Below are 17,952 nucleotides of genomic sequence, written 5' to 3' on the forward strand. Positions count from 1 at the left end.
TCATTGTTTTATCTACTCAAGACATTCATATAAAAACTTTTTAGGTTTCGGTATAACAATTTTCTTTTGTATTATCCTGCGCAGTCCACAATTTATGCATTTATTTCAAGACATTTTGAGCATCGCAGACTCTGTTTAATAGCAGAGGCCTACAATTGGCCCGTTGTGACCTTTAATGTAGTCAGAGCAGATATAGATATATGAAAAGAGGTTGAGGGGGGGGGGGGGGATGATGCCCTTTGGAAAAACTTTTGAAAAATACAGACCAGCTTCATGTCTCTCATTAGAACGCACAGAATAGCTGTATTAGGCACTGAACTCTATTCTACAATAAACTGTATTGTTCAACATTGTACTAGAAGTTTTACTGAACTAGAACTTTGACAATAAAGCTGCATTAGTCAAGCAGATTACAGTCATACATTCTCTATTTTTCATATAGTTTTTTTCAAAAAGAACGAACCGATTTTATTACGCAATATTTTATTACAGAAAAGTAAACAAAAACTCCAGCCAAGTCGCAAGTATTATAATCACAATCAACTTTGATACTCCTTTTTCAAATGGTCACTCATGCCATGACGATGCTTAAGAACTGAAGCAATGAGTCATATCAGTTCATTCCTTTTTTTAATAACTCTGTATATATTACAAAATCATAGGTAAGCGGCACCATTGTAAATTTAATTATATCATATTTGGTATAATGCAACATTTATTTTTTTGTCTATAGCCCTCAATCAAATTAGAATTTTGGCCAAAAAAATTTGGGGGCTTTTGGTTGACACTATATAGTTACTACACTGTTTATGAATTTTTCTGAAATAAAAAAAAAAAAATGCACAATTTCAGAATCAGTCTATACACTAGTTAAAGATAAAGCGTTAAAAGAAAGACAGGAATGTATAAATCTGTCCACCAACCAGATACTGCCACCATTTATGTTAAAAAAGAGTGATTAATTACTATTTATACTATATAGGCATTTGTGAACATCACCCCACAGCCCTACATGTGGTCATACACACACCCTCCCACGTTCACAAAACTTTATTTCATACATCTTTTGTATGTGATGTTTAAAGGCGGCATAAGTAAATGTATATCATTTACAATAAATCATTTGTTTAAAAATTTAATTGAAACAAGTCATGTTACTTTAAAAGGTTTAATATATTAAATGGAACACATTGCTAATAGACACCATCCTAACTTTTCATATAAAATCCTGTTCATTGATATTCAGTGACCCTTTCTTGAATAACTTGTAAAGCAAGAGGTGCACCTTGTATCCAACACAGTAAATTGTTCACAGTCTACAGTTACCTAAAAACCGGATCATTCTTTCCCCTTGTTTTTCAGTTTTTCCTTCTTTTCTTTTTGTTCTCTCTCTTTTCTTTTCTGCCTGTAGAACTCTCTGAAATGCATCCTCTTGGGATTCAGACCATATGCCATTAGTCTCTGTCTGCTGAACTCCCGGCCTCCCATCTTCACCTTCAAGGCTGCAGAAATCACTCGTCCACCCGGTCGGCGGTTATTTTTCTTTGGCCATTTATGCTTTTCAGTTCTTGGGACTTCTGTGGTCTTTTCCAATTTCATCTTTTTCTTAGGCACCAGGAATGCTGCATCATCCTCTTCTTCCACAGCAGTCTCTCTTAGAGCCTGAGCTGCCAGATTCTCCGCCGAGACGGGAGTGGGTGTGTCCTGATCATGCTCGACTTGCCGTTCCTCATCCTCCTTCTCAGATATCGTCCTTCTCTCCTGCTCTGCCTTCTTCATGTGATCCCGCCGCTTCTTACCCACTTTTACCTTAGCGGTTGTCTCCCCAAGTTGCTCATCATTCCTGCATCGCATGAGACAAAATTAAGTATAATCATTAGTATTTAAAGTAGCTTTTAGCTACTTTATTCAATTTATGATGAGGTCACTCCATATATGGATTTGGCCTATATTTAGAGAGATACTCTGTGCTATGGGTTTTTCTTCATTCTATGTAAAAAGTGTTTATAGTGTGCAATAAAATGTCAACCTACACCCGATGCTCATTCCATTTTTTTCTTTTCTAAACTCTTTATTTTTTAATATAGGAAAAAAGGTGAAAGAAAAGGTCTGAATGTGACTGTGTGAAGAGCTTTTTAGTACCGACACCTTGTGAAACACATTCAGAAAAATATACATCTGCCACATGCTTTTTTTCCAATTTACCTCCTTTTTATTAAGCTTTTAACTTCTTTTAAAAAATGAGTAAGAGTACTATTAGCACTGAATAATTCGTTTTTATATATAAGATGTACATGTCAGTCTGGTGGACTGTTATTTGGCTTTTTATTTGATTTAATATGAAAAAGATTAATGAATGTTTAATGTAAAGTGGCGCTTAAGTGAAAAAAATAAAACCAAGAATAAATAATCATGATTTCAATATCAAGCAAATTTAACTGAGCATTTTAATCCTCATCTGCAGCACTCTTATACTGTATAGTCCTAAACTAAAAGGCTTGTTTCTCAGGCTAGGTTTTTGCTAATACCATGAGTTTACGTTGCATTGTGACCTTCACTATTTTGAATCGAAATGTGTTTCATTGTCCTACAATTTACAAAAAGCTTTAATACTCACTCAGCATACACAGACGCCAGCACCCGTTTCTTCTTACTGAAGTTCTTGGCTTTGATTTGATAATTCTTCACATCACAGAGCTCTTGCCTCTCGGATCTGCCTCAGAAATTCAGAGGAAATGTTCAATGAGATCGCGTTTGCGTTCAAAGCCTTCCTCCACCCTCGTACTGTGCAATTCTTTACATTTACCTGTACATGCAGGTCTTCTTTAGAGAACACCAGTGATTCAATTCTTTTTCATCTGCTTCTAGGACCTACAATATATGAAAAAATGTTAGCAAAATCCCATTATTATATCCTCTGTTGTTTTTTTTGTTTTTTTTATTTTTCCAAACTGTCACACAGACATGTGCTCAGAGAGAAGATTAAGTCCTCAGGCCCTGGTCAGAGTCTTCCCGGAGGAACAACAATACCAGGTCAGAACACAATCACAGCTCATCAGTGCAATAGGCTTCGTCCTTTCAAATATATAGTTGTAAATGTTTATGTGCTGTATGGATCAAGGTTTATAAAAAATTAGTCACCTCATCAGTGGTCAGGCCAAAGTCGTTAGGGACGACCTGTCTGTAGCGGAATCTACAGGGCAGGTCGTCTATGATGTCCTCGTAGTCTAGTTTGTAATACTCATCAAGGTACTGTTCAAACGTCTTCTCCTCTAAAATACAAGCATAAAAATTTGTTAAGGTTTTTGCATGCCTACCAACTTGAATTCTCTGTAAATAGCCACAATGCTAATTCCTCTAAACCAGGGGTCACCAACGTGGTTCTAAAAATAGCTGTTTCCTACTTTGTTAAATCATTGTTGATACTTATTATCAGAAATCATTAACATGATCAGGGTCTTCACATAGATGAATATCATTACTAATAATAACATAATATAAGGTAAATTGAGCAAATTTGTTATTTCAGATACTGAAAAATGTGTGTATCAAACTGGTAGCCCTTCACATTAATGGTACCCAAAAAGTAGCTCTCAGTTTCAAAAAGGTTGGTGACCCCTGCTCTAAACTAATTTCATTAGACTTAGAAAACGGCAGGTTATTTTGCCTCTAGAGAGAAAGGCAACTAAACTAAACGACTGAATCTACTAGACACTGATTATTTTCCAATTATATACCTCACACATTTAAGTTTAGGTTTTCTGTGCATCATCAGGAGCAATGTTAAAAAGAAAATACTGGGTCCTGATATCAGTAATAACTGTGTGAAATCAGTTTAGTTATGTGTACTTAGTATATTCACAAACAAAATAAACTTGTGTAAGAGTACTAAGGCTGAGACTTCAATATCAGACTTCCATACCACTTCAATATCTTCAATTCAGTACAAGCAATGAAATGTAAAGCATCTTATGCATATAATCCATATCTTTAAAATACAATGTGCAAAGTGTGAAAAAACCTTTTTAGTGGCTCAGGTTTAATGCAAACACGATGGATATGAATAGTTAATTAGTAAACTGCCGTATATGTTTTTTGCAGGTGTTCTAAGGTTATATTCTATACAGTGAACACAGTGATCAGATTATTGACAAAGGCTGATTTCTTGCAGGTAACAACTGCAGGTAACTCGGTTACAAACACATCTCCATTTTCTTACGTGGATCAAACACAGGCTTGTTTTGTGTGATGATTTCTGCAAAGTGAGACTTCTTTCTTTTTTTGCCCAGGATCGGGGCATCGTGTGCAGTCTTTTTCTTCAACTCCTTCTGGTTCTTTTTTTTCTTCTTAGACGGAGCCTGCTGATTGGGGTCATAATCTGCATCCATCTGTCAAAGAAAGTCATAAATGAACCCAGATTCAAATCAATAACAAATAACTTCATCAATAAACGAAGAAGCTAATACTACATAAGCGCTATAATCTTACAATAAAGTTATGATCTTCACAGTTAGGCTCGTAGCTTTCCTCTTCATCGTCATACCCATCCCCCATTTCATAGCCTTCCTCATCTCCACCTGTCCACGTGTCCCAATTCCAATGTCCTGAAGAAAGAAAATGTAAAAAAAAATAGTTTAACCCTGTGAGCCACAAAAAACGAGTTCTAAACAAGGCATTCAGAAACAAAAACAAAAAAAAAAAAAGTACCTTCCAACTCATCATCATCATCAAACTGAGGTTTCGCCTCTTCGTTCTCGTTGTAGTACTCCTCTCCAAAAACCTTCTGCAATAGTAAAAATAAACAAACAAATGGATTAATAAATAAAAATAAGAAATGATTTTGATACCAGCAGTATGCTTGGGTTTAGATGCACTAATCCTGTACCAGTGAAACTAATCTGGTATTGATTTCACTTTCCACCTTAAACATTGTAAACATTCTGTTTGTAGTTATTTTTTAATAATTAATAATGTGAAAGGGAAAGAGATTTAGACTGAGATAAAAAAAAAAAAGCAACATATAAATGAAATAATGAAAAGGATTGGGGGGGCATAATGATTTACTCAAGTTGTTTTTTTTTTTTACTTCTACCTCACACACAAACAAACAACATGTAGCAGCATAGGGAAAATGCTTCATTCTTTATAGTGTCTAATGTACACATTGTACAGTCTATATATAGATTTTTTTAAACCACATTTTATTAGTTTACTTGTTATAGTTTACTATATTTTTTGCGTGTTTGTCGTTTGTACCTCGCTGCACTATGGCACTAAAGAGACTAAACAAACTTGGAATAAACTCCATGACAATCGCAACCCGATGTCACAATCACAATAAAGCTGCTAATGATGAATAAATGTTTGAAGAATTAGCCCAAGCTTCAGTGGATGAGATCAGGAAATGATGCTAAACCCAATCAATTTAGGTTTAAATCAGCATCTTGTGACTTGTGATTTCAGTTCCTCTGACTGTTCAACACAAACCTGATCTGGAAACAAATCTCCTCGATCTTTTATCTCACCTGCATAAGCTGGTCATGGTGCTGAGGGTCAAAGTCACCCTCCAGGTCGACCTCGTTGAAAGCCAGCTGCTCATTTCCTGTCAGCTCCTGCAGTTTTTTTAGCTTGTCCATGATTTCAGCTCGCTTCAGGTTCTTCAGCTCCTTTAGCTGCTGCTGTTTCTGCTCTTTCTCCTACTCAACCCAACACACAAAACACAAGGTCAGACAAAATGCTGATTATTTTTACGGTGTCACGTGGAGAAAGACAGAACAATTTCTGCTCAATCAGGTCTCTGAAGGATTTGAAATTCCCAGAAGTTTTTTTTTCCTTGGGTTAAGCCGGTCTGAAGAAGCTCAATCAGTGCTTAAACAATAAATCAGCCAAATTCAGCTTTGACTTCAGAAAACGAGAGAAAGAACTACTTACTTTTTTTTTCCTCTCCTTCACCTCCTCTCTCTTTTTCTTTCTACTGTCATCTTTGCTTCGAACTGAGGTGGCGATGTTGCGAGGGTACGTCTTGATCTGTCGATTAACAGTTTTAAATTTAAATAATAATTTTTTTCCTGTTCATCCAAATCAAAATAAATAAAACTAAGATCATAACAGGATGGGTTTAAGGATTAGTGAGTATGATTTAGGTATGATAAAAGCAAAACTGATACTCATTCAAAAGTAAGCTGGATAGAGATAGAGTAAAAGAGAGCAATTACTTTTCATGAACTATTGAACAGAAAAGCATACCTGATAAGCGCCGGGTTCCTCAAAGCGGAAATTGTAATGCCTCTCAAAGTCTTCTTGCTTCTGCAGGAACGATTCTCCTTCTTCCTCAGAGTCTTCGACATCCTCCTGCGTGAGCTCGTTGTAGGTCGGAATTCTGATCGCACGCACACACACGCATCCAATAAACCTCCAATGCAAAGTCAATAGGGTCTGGTTTATCATGACAAAGCAGTAAAGCAGTTTAAATCACAATTTATACTTTGCTGCTAAATTATACTTCTTTTAAATGTGGCTTCAGCCTCTTTTCTCTCACTGTTTGTTCTTGTTTTCTTCAGCTTTCTCTGAGGCTTTTCTTTTATGGAGACTAGTTGGCAGACCATCATTTTAATCAGTCAGAGTCAAGTCTAAATTGTGTATAATGGAAAAATTTCCACACAATTTAGAAATATTTTGATGTAGTCCACTGCAACATGTTTTTTTTTTTTCTGTAGCACAACCTTACAATAACATCACAATCACAACGAGTCTGAATGTCTAAATAAGCGAAGACGTTTAAATGGACCGATTTCCAAACCGTACACATTTATTTAAAAAAAAAAAAATAATAATAATAATAATAATAATAATACAAATAAATAAAAAGGAACACTCCAACCATCACCTTTCCCCCTCATCTTCCTCCTGGTATCCTTTGTTGAGGATGTAGTCTCGCAAAAATGTCTCCTTTTCGTCCAGCTTTGGGTCGTTCCAGTAATCTCTCAGGTATTTCTGCAAAATTGCGGTCAGAGTTTCTATCATAGCTGTGGCATATACACTCTGCATCCACTTCATTAAGAACTCCTGTACACTTATCTAATCAGCTATATACAGATCAAAAGCTCCAGGTAGTGTTCACATCAAAACGAGGAAAAAAAACATGACCTTGTGACTTTGATCGTGGCATGGATGCCGATACCATATGGACTAGTTTGAGTTTGTCAAACAGTGCTGATCTCCTGGGAATTTCTCACTCCAGAGTTTGCACAGAATGGCAAAAAATACACACATTAAGTGAGAGACACACAGAGAGGTCAGAATGAACATATTGTTTAGAGATGCCAAGAAGAATAAAGTAACTGATATGATCACTCCATACAACATTAGTCAGCAGAAAAGCATCTCAGCATGCAACAAGGTGATGAATGAGCTACAATAGCAGAGCACCATGTTGAGTTCCACTCCATTCAGCCAAAAACAAGAATGTGAGCCTACCACAGTTACAGACTCAACCAAACTGAACAGATGTAGAATTGAAAAGAAAATCAGCTGGTCTTTTTCCCGTCTTTAACCGTAATGTTATTGATAAGTCTGTACCCATGACGGCTTCTTGTTCTAGGCTGACAGGAATAGAACTTGATGTGTTTATCTGCTGTTGTAGCTCATCCACCTCAAGGTTTAATGCATTGTGTGTACTGAGATGCATTTCTGGTACCTCATTGGTAGAGTGATTATTTGAGTTACTATACTTCCTGCCAGCTCAAGCATGATCTGATGATTCTCCTCTGATGTCTCTGATTAACATAACATTTTATTCTGCAGCTTGTAATGTATTGCCATGTGATTTTACACAGCTCATACACTAAAGGAATGTTTTATTCATTTTACATTTCTAACATGAATTTTACTTCCTCTTTTACTTCCTCTAAAGACTAGTCGTTTTGACTCAGATTTACACTATATAAACAAAAGGTATTGAGATACCTAACCTTTCCAGCCGTATGTGGTTCTTCCCCAAAATGTGAACACAAAGTTAAAGGCAGAAATTTGTAAAGGAAGTCTTTGGATGTGCTTGCATAAAAATCTTCTCTTCACTTCAAGCAGGAGACCCCAAACCTGTTCCACAATACCCCTGTGCACAAGCAAGTTCCATGAAGATATGGTTTACATGGGTTAGAGTGGAAGATCTTGAGTGGCGTGTTACACGGCTCGACCTCTGGGCTGAATTGGAATGCAGACTGCACCCCAGGCCTCCTCACCCTACATCAGTACCTTGTGGCTAAATGAGCACAAATGGCCATTCTCTCATTCCAAAATCTAGTGGAACATCTTTTATTCTAACAGCAAATGAGGACTAAATTTGGATTGGGATATTAAAGGGGATTTGCTCCAGTCAAAAATCAATCAAAGATATCACAATATCCATAAAAAAATGTACTGTGACAGTTTTCCTTTTCATACTAGGAAATCGGCTATCTTGCTCATTGATGTGACAACCAGAACAACTAAAATCCTTTGTTCTCAATTCCAGCATTATTTAATTCACAGTTGAGACAGGCACTTTTTACTTACCATGTCCTGAACCTCATTCTGTCCCTCCAGCTCTGTCTGTCCTTTCAGCCACTCCACATAGTCTGCCTCCTCTTTGTCCTGGGATGAGGAGAAGAATTAAACTCATTTCAAACAAATAAACAAAACATTGGTTCATGGATTCTAAGTTACCTTCTCCTTTTGTGTTTTTTCCCTGCGTTTCAGCAGCCCTTCATCATCACTAGCCTCATCGCAGCTGTCTTGAACAAACTGCCAAAAGCTTTAAAAAAAAACAAGGGGGAGCCATGACAAGTACAGATTAAAACAAACATCCTGAGTCCAAACATTTAAATCATAAAAAAAAAATCTCCAGTGTTAAAGTGAGCTATATTAGATGTATATAAGGTGCATCAGTATTCAAACACGAGTGTCTTTACTCAAGTTCCTACCTCTCTTTTAATTCCTTTTGCTCTTGAATGTAGCTGGGAGATGCAGCTCTCTGTGAAAGAAAAAGAACGTTCATGCCACTAGGAATCAATTGTAGCAGCAGAATCAGAGCATATGGATTGTATGATATTGTCCCGTACCTCCTGCATCTTTCTGGCAACCTCATCATCAGCACTATCGTCGTCGTCGTCGTCATATTTTCTAAAAGAAGCAAGAGTGATTAGGTTAGAAAACCTAAGATGAGACCAACTATTCCTTCATTTTTTTTCCACCCTTTTTTCATTTCCGGACCAATTAGGTCACTCTTGTCACATGGCATACTAAACACACATTTCTGAAATGCTCATGCTGTGGCGTGAAGTGGCATTATTCACGCAAAGGAAAATCTGCTACCATGTGCTCACTGATGACTCTGATTTGCTGCTATCACTGTGCTCGATAAAGGAAAGTGAGTATGATATTCCTACCATCCCGACAGCATTTCGCCAGGATGTAAACTCAGTGTTTGGTTGATCAGGCATGAACCAAAATAATTTTGGGGGGATATGCAATGCAAAAAAAAAAAAAAAAAAAGATTAACCTACCCGCCTCTTTCCAAGATGACTTTGCGCTCGTAATCCTTTAAAAACATCGGCTTGACAGACTTTTTAGAAGTGGAGGGTTTCTCATCGCTGTCTGAGCTGGGTGCTGTCAGTAAGGAGCAAAATTGCAGACACTGTAACACACTGGAGATCACAAGAATCATGTTTTTACGTTGTAAAGCTACAGATATGCTGATTTGCTTACCGTCTTCTGTGTAAAAATGCGCATCCTGCTGATAAATCTTGGGGTCTTTTTTCTTGAGCATGGACAAAGTCCTGTAAAAATCTCTCTCAAGTGTGGGATCAAATTCCTGAAAAACGATTTACAAACGCTTAAACAGATGAATGGATCCATAGATAGGTGGGTGTTAATGGATAGATGGGTGGATGGATAAAAGAATGTGTGCAACTCTACAAAGTAATGATAAACTGAACAGTTTGTTATGAGATGTTCTTACCACTTCACTCTCATCAGACTCTGAATCTGAGGAGCCTGAGGAACCTTCATCATCCTGATCACCGAAACGGTCCTTCACTGCAATCACGTTATTAAAAGTTACATTTAAAGAGCAACATTAACAGATATATGGGTCGGTGTAGAAATGTGAGATGAATTAATCTGGCATCGGTTTATTTTTTTTCTTCACATTTGTGCCATAACATTGCCTCAAAACCTTCAATGTTAAAGATATCACGACCTGACTACACAATACAATAAATAATAAAATGAACAGATGACAAACAAAAAAATGCAGGTTTTATTGTGAATGCTTTCAGCATCATTCCCTGATCCAGTGTTTGTAGTTAAACTAACACCAATTGCGTTATAATGCGTTATAACTTCCAACGTGTAAAAGCCCCATGCTAGCTACAATCTAGCTTATTAGCAAACTTAGCCCCAGAATGAACACTTACATTTCTGCAGCTCCTCCTTTTGTCTATACTTGTCGTATTTGTCCGCGAATTTTTGGTTAATCTTAATTTCCGACATGATCACTTGATGTAAAATCTACACCATGAAATTTTATACTACAAACTTTATTTTGTCCTGCTCAGTCAAAGCATGGTCCTACGAAGCCTGAAGAAGCACCACGTGACCGCTGCGTCATACGGGTAAAGGGGCAAAAGATTCAACCAATCAGCGAAAGGATGTGCTGAGCTGCAAAAGCACATGGTCGATTCATTGTGTAGTTTTGTTATTTATGTAATAAAAAGAATACGATCTATAGAATAATACAGTCATATCAACAGTGTCAGGGTTCTATAATAAATTAGATGCGATGCATTAAATAAATGAGACAAAAATAAACGCATTCAATCGAAAATCAATACCATTGCTTTGCTCAACTTTCAAGTGATTACATTTAAATACAGCTTATATCCTAGATCAAACACTGCATTCCCAAACATCACATTTTTATAATGTTCTACCAGTATAATAATAAAGTTGTGTATTTTTGTTTAGTTTATTTGCATATTGATTGATTGATTGATTGATTGATATTTCTGGACCTCTTTGAATGTTTAAAGGCTCTGGCATGGAGAAGCTGGTGTTGGATCTGTGATGATCGCAAATGTTGAGCTATTTTATGAGTTGCTCAGTAGCTCCTAGTTTTATAACCACAAATGACTGTAGAAAAATTCATTCATTCATTTTCTACCGCTTATCCGTAATTCAGGTCACGGGGGCAGCAGTCTAAGCAGGCCCCTGCCTTCGACTGCTGCCCAATCCTCACAGCACCGTCCCTTACGGTCCCTCCTGCAGGTGGTGAGCCCACGGGAAGGCGGCCCCACGTCACTCCGACGTCACAGACCTTGATATTTCCCTCGTAAGGGACCCCCGGAGCATAGAGGGTTAAGGGCCTTGCTCAAGGGCCCAAGAGTGGCAGCCTGGCGATACCGGGGCTTGAACCCCAGACCTTCCGATCGGCAACCCAGCGCCTCACCCGCTGGAGCCACCACTCCCCCATTCTGTAGATAGATCATTACTCATAATCTTACATTCCAGTACTCATGTTAGTTCTCACTCTCCAGTGTTCTGTACTGTTTAAAGACTATAATCACACTCTTGATGTCACCCAAATGAGGATGGGTTCGCTTTTGAGTCTGGTTCCTCTCAAGGTTTCTTCCTCATAACATCTAAGCAAGTTTTTCCTTGCCACAGTCACCATGGCTGCTCATCAGGGATAAATACACACCATTTACCTTAACTGGTAAATTCTGTAAAGCTGCTTTGAGACAATGTCTGTTGTGAAAAGCGCTATAGAAATAAACTTGACCTGACCTGATTATTTTTAAATAGGCTGAAAATAAACATAGTCTGCATTACAGCCTATATGCCATTTCTAGGCCATTTAAGAGGACTTCTATCCAAGGAGTGTTGAATTGACCGAGCAATCAGGCTTACATGATTCAGCTATTTGGTATACCAGATGAAGTCTTTGGTGCTGTGTATTTGTATGCATTTTGATTTTTGGGCATGTTGGATTTAATCCCCTTCGCATGTCTTTAAGAGTGTTCTCTTTTCATATTTTCTCTCTCCCAAGCGTTCAGTAAGACCTTACAAGCACCTGGGCTTATGTTGGGCAGATATTCTGCATCTGATCCTCAGTCAGAACCAGATCACATTCAAGTCATTCTGGGTTATTTTCAGTATGTCTATGATGCAATGTTAAAATGCATCAGGTTGGTTGAGGCAAATTTGTACTGGTTATGTGTATAAGTGTGCTTTATTCTTGTGTTATTAAGTTGTTATTAGAATAAAGCCATTTTTTTTAAAAATAAAAATAACATTATTATCATACTTTTTGGACAGCAACCCACTCACCAATGTCAGCAAACATTGTAAAATTATTTAATTTAAAATGTTTATAACAAAGAAATCACTGGATAAATTGAACAAATTCACGTCTGAAACTTTGTCTCCATTTACTCATATATATGTTTTGCTGCAATTAAATGTTTGAGGGGAAAAAAAAGAACACATCAGACAGTTACTGTACACTGTGAGCTGTACATATCCAGGTAATACACTTCCACCACCATGCTTCACTAATGTGTCTATCTTTCATATTTATTGTTCTCAGCCATTGGTTAGAAATGTAAATGTAGCTTTAATGATGTTTATGTGAAAACTCTTACACTGTTTACATGCTGTCTTTTGCACCACATAACTGCTGCTGTTTTTTTTTTTTGCACTGCATTGTGTCTGTTTATATCCCAGTTATATTTTTACAGTTCTTCTCACACAGTACTGTATAATTATAAGTTTACAGTAGGTTTACTGGTCGGCGTTATCTCTGGTTTTGTGTCTTGTCTTGTGTTGTCTGTCTGCACTGTCTGTATGTACTGTTTTTTGTCTGCGCTGTTTGCACTAAGTTGCACTCAAAGCACTTTATGTAGCTTGTGTTGTGTTGTAGCTTTATGTTGTTTGGTGTAGCACCAGGGTTCCGGAGGAACGTTGTCTCCTTTTGTACCACTGTGTATAGTAGAAATGACAATAAAAGCCTCTTGACTTGAAAAAACAAATATGCAGTGATAGTCGATAAATATGATAAGCAATAAATTAAATAATGCAGACAAATATAGTGGAGATTTGATGACAATTAAAATCTTTTCTAAAAGTTTTATAAAAAAAATCTTTTCTTTATGATGAGAACTGCATGGAGGTGGTACTACATTTAAACACTACATTTAAACTCTACAGTAACATTTCTGATTTCACTCTGTGGAGATCTTTCTGTAAATGAGCATTGAACTCCAGTGCCTGCTCATATTCCTCTTCAGGTTCATTCAAGTTTTACAAGAAAAAGCTTGTTGACTTTATTGACATCTACGCACACATTCAGACGTTTTTAAGAACTCGTCAGAACCTTTACTCATCTGTCTTTTCCTGACTCAGTAGGATTTTTCGAAAGTATTAAGATGTATATAAATATAAGTACTTAAAGATGATTACATGCATTTTCTTTAACTGATAAACATGAATAATCAGTCCATTAACTAACAGCACAGTTTATATGGTGAGGACACATTTATGAACTGGCCTGAGAGGTATTTAAAATGTAAGTTGTTCCACTTTTAGGAAAGTAGTAAAAAGAGAGGTTCACACTGTTTTTGGGGACATGTGTGTTTTTCTGTAGGACACTATACGTATGCACCTGCTGCATGTGGCTGGACCTGAAGAGACATACTAATAAATGCTATGAGGTTGAGTACACATGTTTTCCTAGACAAAATCAAATTAAGGCTTCCAAAGTTTTTTTGGCCTTCCTTATACACATAAATTCCTAAATTCCCCATTCTAAATAAAAAAAAATCCTGTGTTCCTGGTGTTAGTGTGTCACCTCAGCTTCATCATTCTGATCGTTGCAAATGCATGATACACCCCTGCGCACACAAATTTTATTTTTTTTCCCCCCCATCACGCTTCTATTTTGGAAATCAATCCATCCATCCAGTATATAGTGAAAACATGAAAGAGGAAGAACATTATTTTGTATGCTGCAAGCTTGGGTCTAGGAGTCTACATGCTCACTGGCTTTACTGATGGAACAGACCTTGGTTTTGGAGAGAGAGAGAGAGAGAGAGAGAGAGAGAGAGAGAGAGAGAGAGAGAGAGAAAACCAGCATTTAATATATCTATAAAACAACAAATAAAGTGTTGTCTATCAATAAATAAAAAAAATATAAGCCTATTACAAGACAATGTGATTCAGGTTTTTGTGGACTCCTCTCAAAGTGGCCTTTAAATTGCATACAGTCAAAGAATGGACATTGCAATGACATTTATATACTCATGTGTAAATCCGAGTGTATTTTTTTAAATAATCTGAAAATATGTTTTTAATGCTTGTGCAGTATACCCCAAATCCAGTCAAAAAGCCTGAGTGTGTTTGTCACAAACAAAATCTATCTATGCTGCCAACATACAGGTCACATGGCTCATCAGACTTCATTAAAAACATTTATTTACTTATATGTTTAATACTAAAGTCACACAGTGGCATCTCTTGGAATGGTTAATTAGCCAGGAACATTACAAATCGTCTGAGTGCCTGGAACTAGCATTGTATAAATTGCCTCCACACAGTGCAGCTCGCTACTCTTTTACTTGAGCTCATGCCATAAAGAAGACACACATAAAGGCCCCACCAGGTGGCGCTACACCACAGCTCTCCCCACGTCTATGCTTCGTTTCTGCTTTTAGTTGCTTTCCACTGCCTCAGTAGATTTTCACTGATTTTCACTTTTTAATTAATATTTTCAAATTTCCTCTTACTCTGTTTTTTCCCATTATGTATTCTGCCTAATACTTACCCCTTCATTTCAGTTGAAACTAGCCGTAGTGTACAGCATGCATAACAAATATCTATACACTTAACACCTAAATAAATAGGAGAATATCTACAAAATCCTACAAACAGTTATCCAGTAAACAGTTTGTGCAGCAACAACGTAATTCTAAAATCCACATTTCTGTTATTATAACCACGAGTAACCACATGTATGTACTGCTGACAGATTAATCACATCATCCCCATATGTTACACACACTATTGCTGCTGTACATTGTACAAAAGTTCTAAAGTAACCTCTTTATCTTACATAATGCGTAATAATGCTATTTGCACTACCATACACTCTCACACTTTATGTACATTACTGATCTGTCATATACTCTTTTTATAGTGTTCTATTTAATACTTGTATTGTCTGGAATTGTTTTGTATAGTCTGTTTTGTCTCAATGTATGGTGTTATTTATGTCTGTACTTTTGAGAGTCACCAACAGCTGGAACCAAATTCCTTGTATGTGTCAACACACAGCCAATACTGATTCTGATTCTGATCCGGCTGAAATATTTGGATTTTTTTCTCAGAAGTTAAAAAATCTTCCCGGTCTTCTTCTTTTCATTGATAGTGTATTAATGCCACTTTAAGCAAAGATATTTGTTATCTTTTCTTCTCTTAGGGCCTCAAGTTCTGGTCTAAGGAAAAGAGGAGGGACTTTGAACTTAATCTTTGTTCTGCTTCTCTATTTTAATTCTTAGAAAAATTGCTCAATTTCACCTACAGACTGGTGGGAAAAAAGACAGGGGCTTGGCTACTTGGACTTGGGTAGTTGTGCACATTATGAGTGAAAGCTTTGATGTAAGCACTCAGATAATAATACATGCACTTTTACACACATAGACCTTAAGTTGGACAGGAGAGAATATACAATAAATGCATGTGTATATCTAAAAAAAATACTAGATTACTGTGTTTAAATAGCTTGAATATTGTAGGAATAAATGATGAACTAGGGAAAAAAAACGATTATGCATACAACTAATATTGGTCTTAATTTAATTAAAGAACAATAAAATGGTACAGAGGAGTACTAAACCTCTGTAAACATCCACTTTGTGCTTTTACGTAGGTTCACAAACATCTGGAGGAGTTTTCCTATCCCTGGATTCCCTTTTCTCTGAGATAATCCTTGACTCTTGGAAAAGTAAATGTTTCCATTCTTGATTTGTAATTCTGACAGTGAGCCAAGGTACATGTAAAACATAAGGATTTGTTCAGAGTGTTCAAAGTCCTTCTTTTTGCTTACCAACACGGGATTGGAGTTGTTCTATAGCTTTTTTTTCTTTCGAATTAAACTGTTACAAAAGAAGAAGTAGCTTAGGAATGTGGGAACATGTGTCTTCCTTTATACATCGAGCTTTAAAAGGCTGTAATTAGTTGAGTAACACAGATGGTTATGGTATGTCAGTTGGCTAAGAATGTTGGATCGGTGTGTTCATTGAATTTGTCACTGATTTAGTTTTATCTCTAGAAGTATCTCTAGAAGAAAAAAGACAGTCCAGATTTCCCTTCCCTTTTCCCCACAACTATTCCTATACATTCCTGGAAAACAGCTGTGATTTACTAGTCTGATAGATCAGTAGAGTTCAAACAATTTCATGTTTAAACTCAATAAGTTAAAAAATATCAAAGAATTTACAGATGTCATATTTGCATTGTTATATACAAAATCAGAGCTATGAAAAATCTTCTATTTCACTACTGTCCAATTGTCACTAGTAGGACATATACAGACAGTTATTGGAACTTTGTTGCCTAATACTTTATTTTGGCTCCAGAATTAAGAATAAATAGCAAGTGAACTCACATATTGTGTAAGTTCAAACTCACACAATGTTCTTAATCTATGACTTGTTGGAACATTGGAATTCTAGATACAATTACACAAGTGATTAATTTATTTGGCAAAAAGCTCTTTTAAGGTGAAATAATAACTTTTTTTCAACTTTAGTTAATTATTAATTTTGGCTTTCTGGAAAAGCAGTATCTCGTCATAGCTAGGAATAACAAATTGTACCAGTGCAATTGTTAATCACTTTTGGAAATAGTTGTATCTGTTTACATACATGGTTTAATTAAATAATAAGTACACTTTGTATCTTTTGAAGAGAAAATTTCCTAACAAACATGATGAGGCAAATATCCACACATCCACAAACCCCACAAAATAATCGATCTTAAAGCTTTGTATAGGGTATAAATACATGTGGTATGAGATGTGCTGAAAATAACTACCTAATTAATTTCAAATTGTGTATATGTAGATATTGTACTGAAAATATGTCTTTGTTTATTGTCTACTTTATTTCTTCTAATGTATCATTGTTTGGTAGGAGCAGATACAAGAAACACCCTTCCCATAATAAACGCTTACTTTGAAGTATACATTATTTTATGAATTTCTAGGAGCTCCCAGCAATATACTGTGCTACAGAAACATAAGTCAGAGATAACTTCCAGAGGAGGCGGGGCTGCCTGTCCAATCAGACTGAAGAAAAACACCTGGGTGAGGGATATCCTTCTGTGCTATTGACTAACCATGGGCTTATTTGTGAATATAAGACACATGCAATTAGGCAATAGACAGCATAAAAGAGAAGTACTGGAATTGATAGAGGCCAATATAAGTGCATTCACAACTTGTCTTTGTTGTCTGAGAGGTGAAGGTGCAATAAAGCTTACAGCTCATGGAGGGCTAGCAAATGATCAACCTCACAACTACTCAAGATGAATGAGAATTAACACATGCACTCGCCACTGCAATGAACCTGTATAAGAAATGAAAACTTAACAGCGGCCCGACTGCCTATAAAAACAACTGTATATATTTACTTTATAGTCCAATTAAAGCTTTTATTTTAACTTCAAAATCATAACAGCAATTGCCAAATGTACTGTAATATATTTTGCATAAAGTTAATAATTTATTGAATAAATATTGACCTACAACTGATCTCAAAATTGTTATATTGTAATAAATTGTATTGTAATATTAATATATATATATATATATATATATATATATATATATATATATATATATATATATATATATATATA

At 36.3% G+C, this 17,952-nt stretch overlaps 1 protein-coding gene across 1 annotated transcript; it reads right to left on the reverse strand.

The window, feature by feature from the left end:
- Positions 1–686: 686 nt before the first annotated feature.
- Positions 687–10,649, reverse strand: kri1 (KRI1 homolog). The gene is made up of 19 exons (XM_083566648.1): positions 10,455–10,649; positions 9,998–10,074; positions 9,745–9,850; positions 9,543–9,645; positions 9,099–9,159; positions 8,961–9,010; positions 8,704–8,791; positions 8,554–8,631; positions 6,887–6,993; positions 6,247–6,379; positions 5,932–6,027; positions 5,526–5,696; positions 4,708–4,783; positions 4,489–4,604; positions 4,220–4,388; positions 3,142–3,272; positions 2,807–2,871; positions 2,618–2,713; positions 687–1,843 (listed from the first exon to the last, which is right to left on the reverse strand). The coding sequence occupies exons 1-19, from the start codon at positions 10,528–10,530 to the stop codon at positions 1,339–1,341; spliced, it is 2,304 nt and encodes a 767-aa protein (XP_083422774.1). The 5' UTR covers positions 10,531–10,649; the 3' UTR covers positions 687–1,338.
- Between the last annotated feature and the right edge of the window lie 7,303 nt (positions 10,650–17,952).

The sequence above is a fragment of the Silurus aristotelis genome, assembly GCF_946808225.1.
Source record: "Silurus aristotelis genome assembly, chromosome: 17".
NCBI lineage: Eukaryota > Metazoa > Chordata > Actinopteri > Siluriformes > Siluridae > Silurus > Silurus aristotelis.

Bases quoted from the DNA above. Each gene is read 5' to 3' on its own strand.
- kri1 (XM_083566648.1), bottom strand. From the start codon at position 10,530: ATGTCGGAAATTAAGATTAACCAAAAATTCGCGGACAAATACGACAAG. The intron at 3,273-4,219 runs GTAAGAAAATGG...CTTGTATTTTAG, and splicing joins CAAGCCTGTGTTTGATCCAC to AGGAGAAGACGTTTGAACAG. The intron at 2,872-3,141 runs GTGACTAATTTT...CATATATTGTAG, and splicing joins TTGGCCTGACCACTGATGAG to GTCCTAGAAGCAGATGAAAA.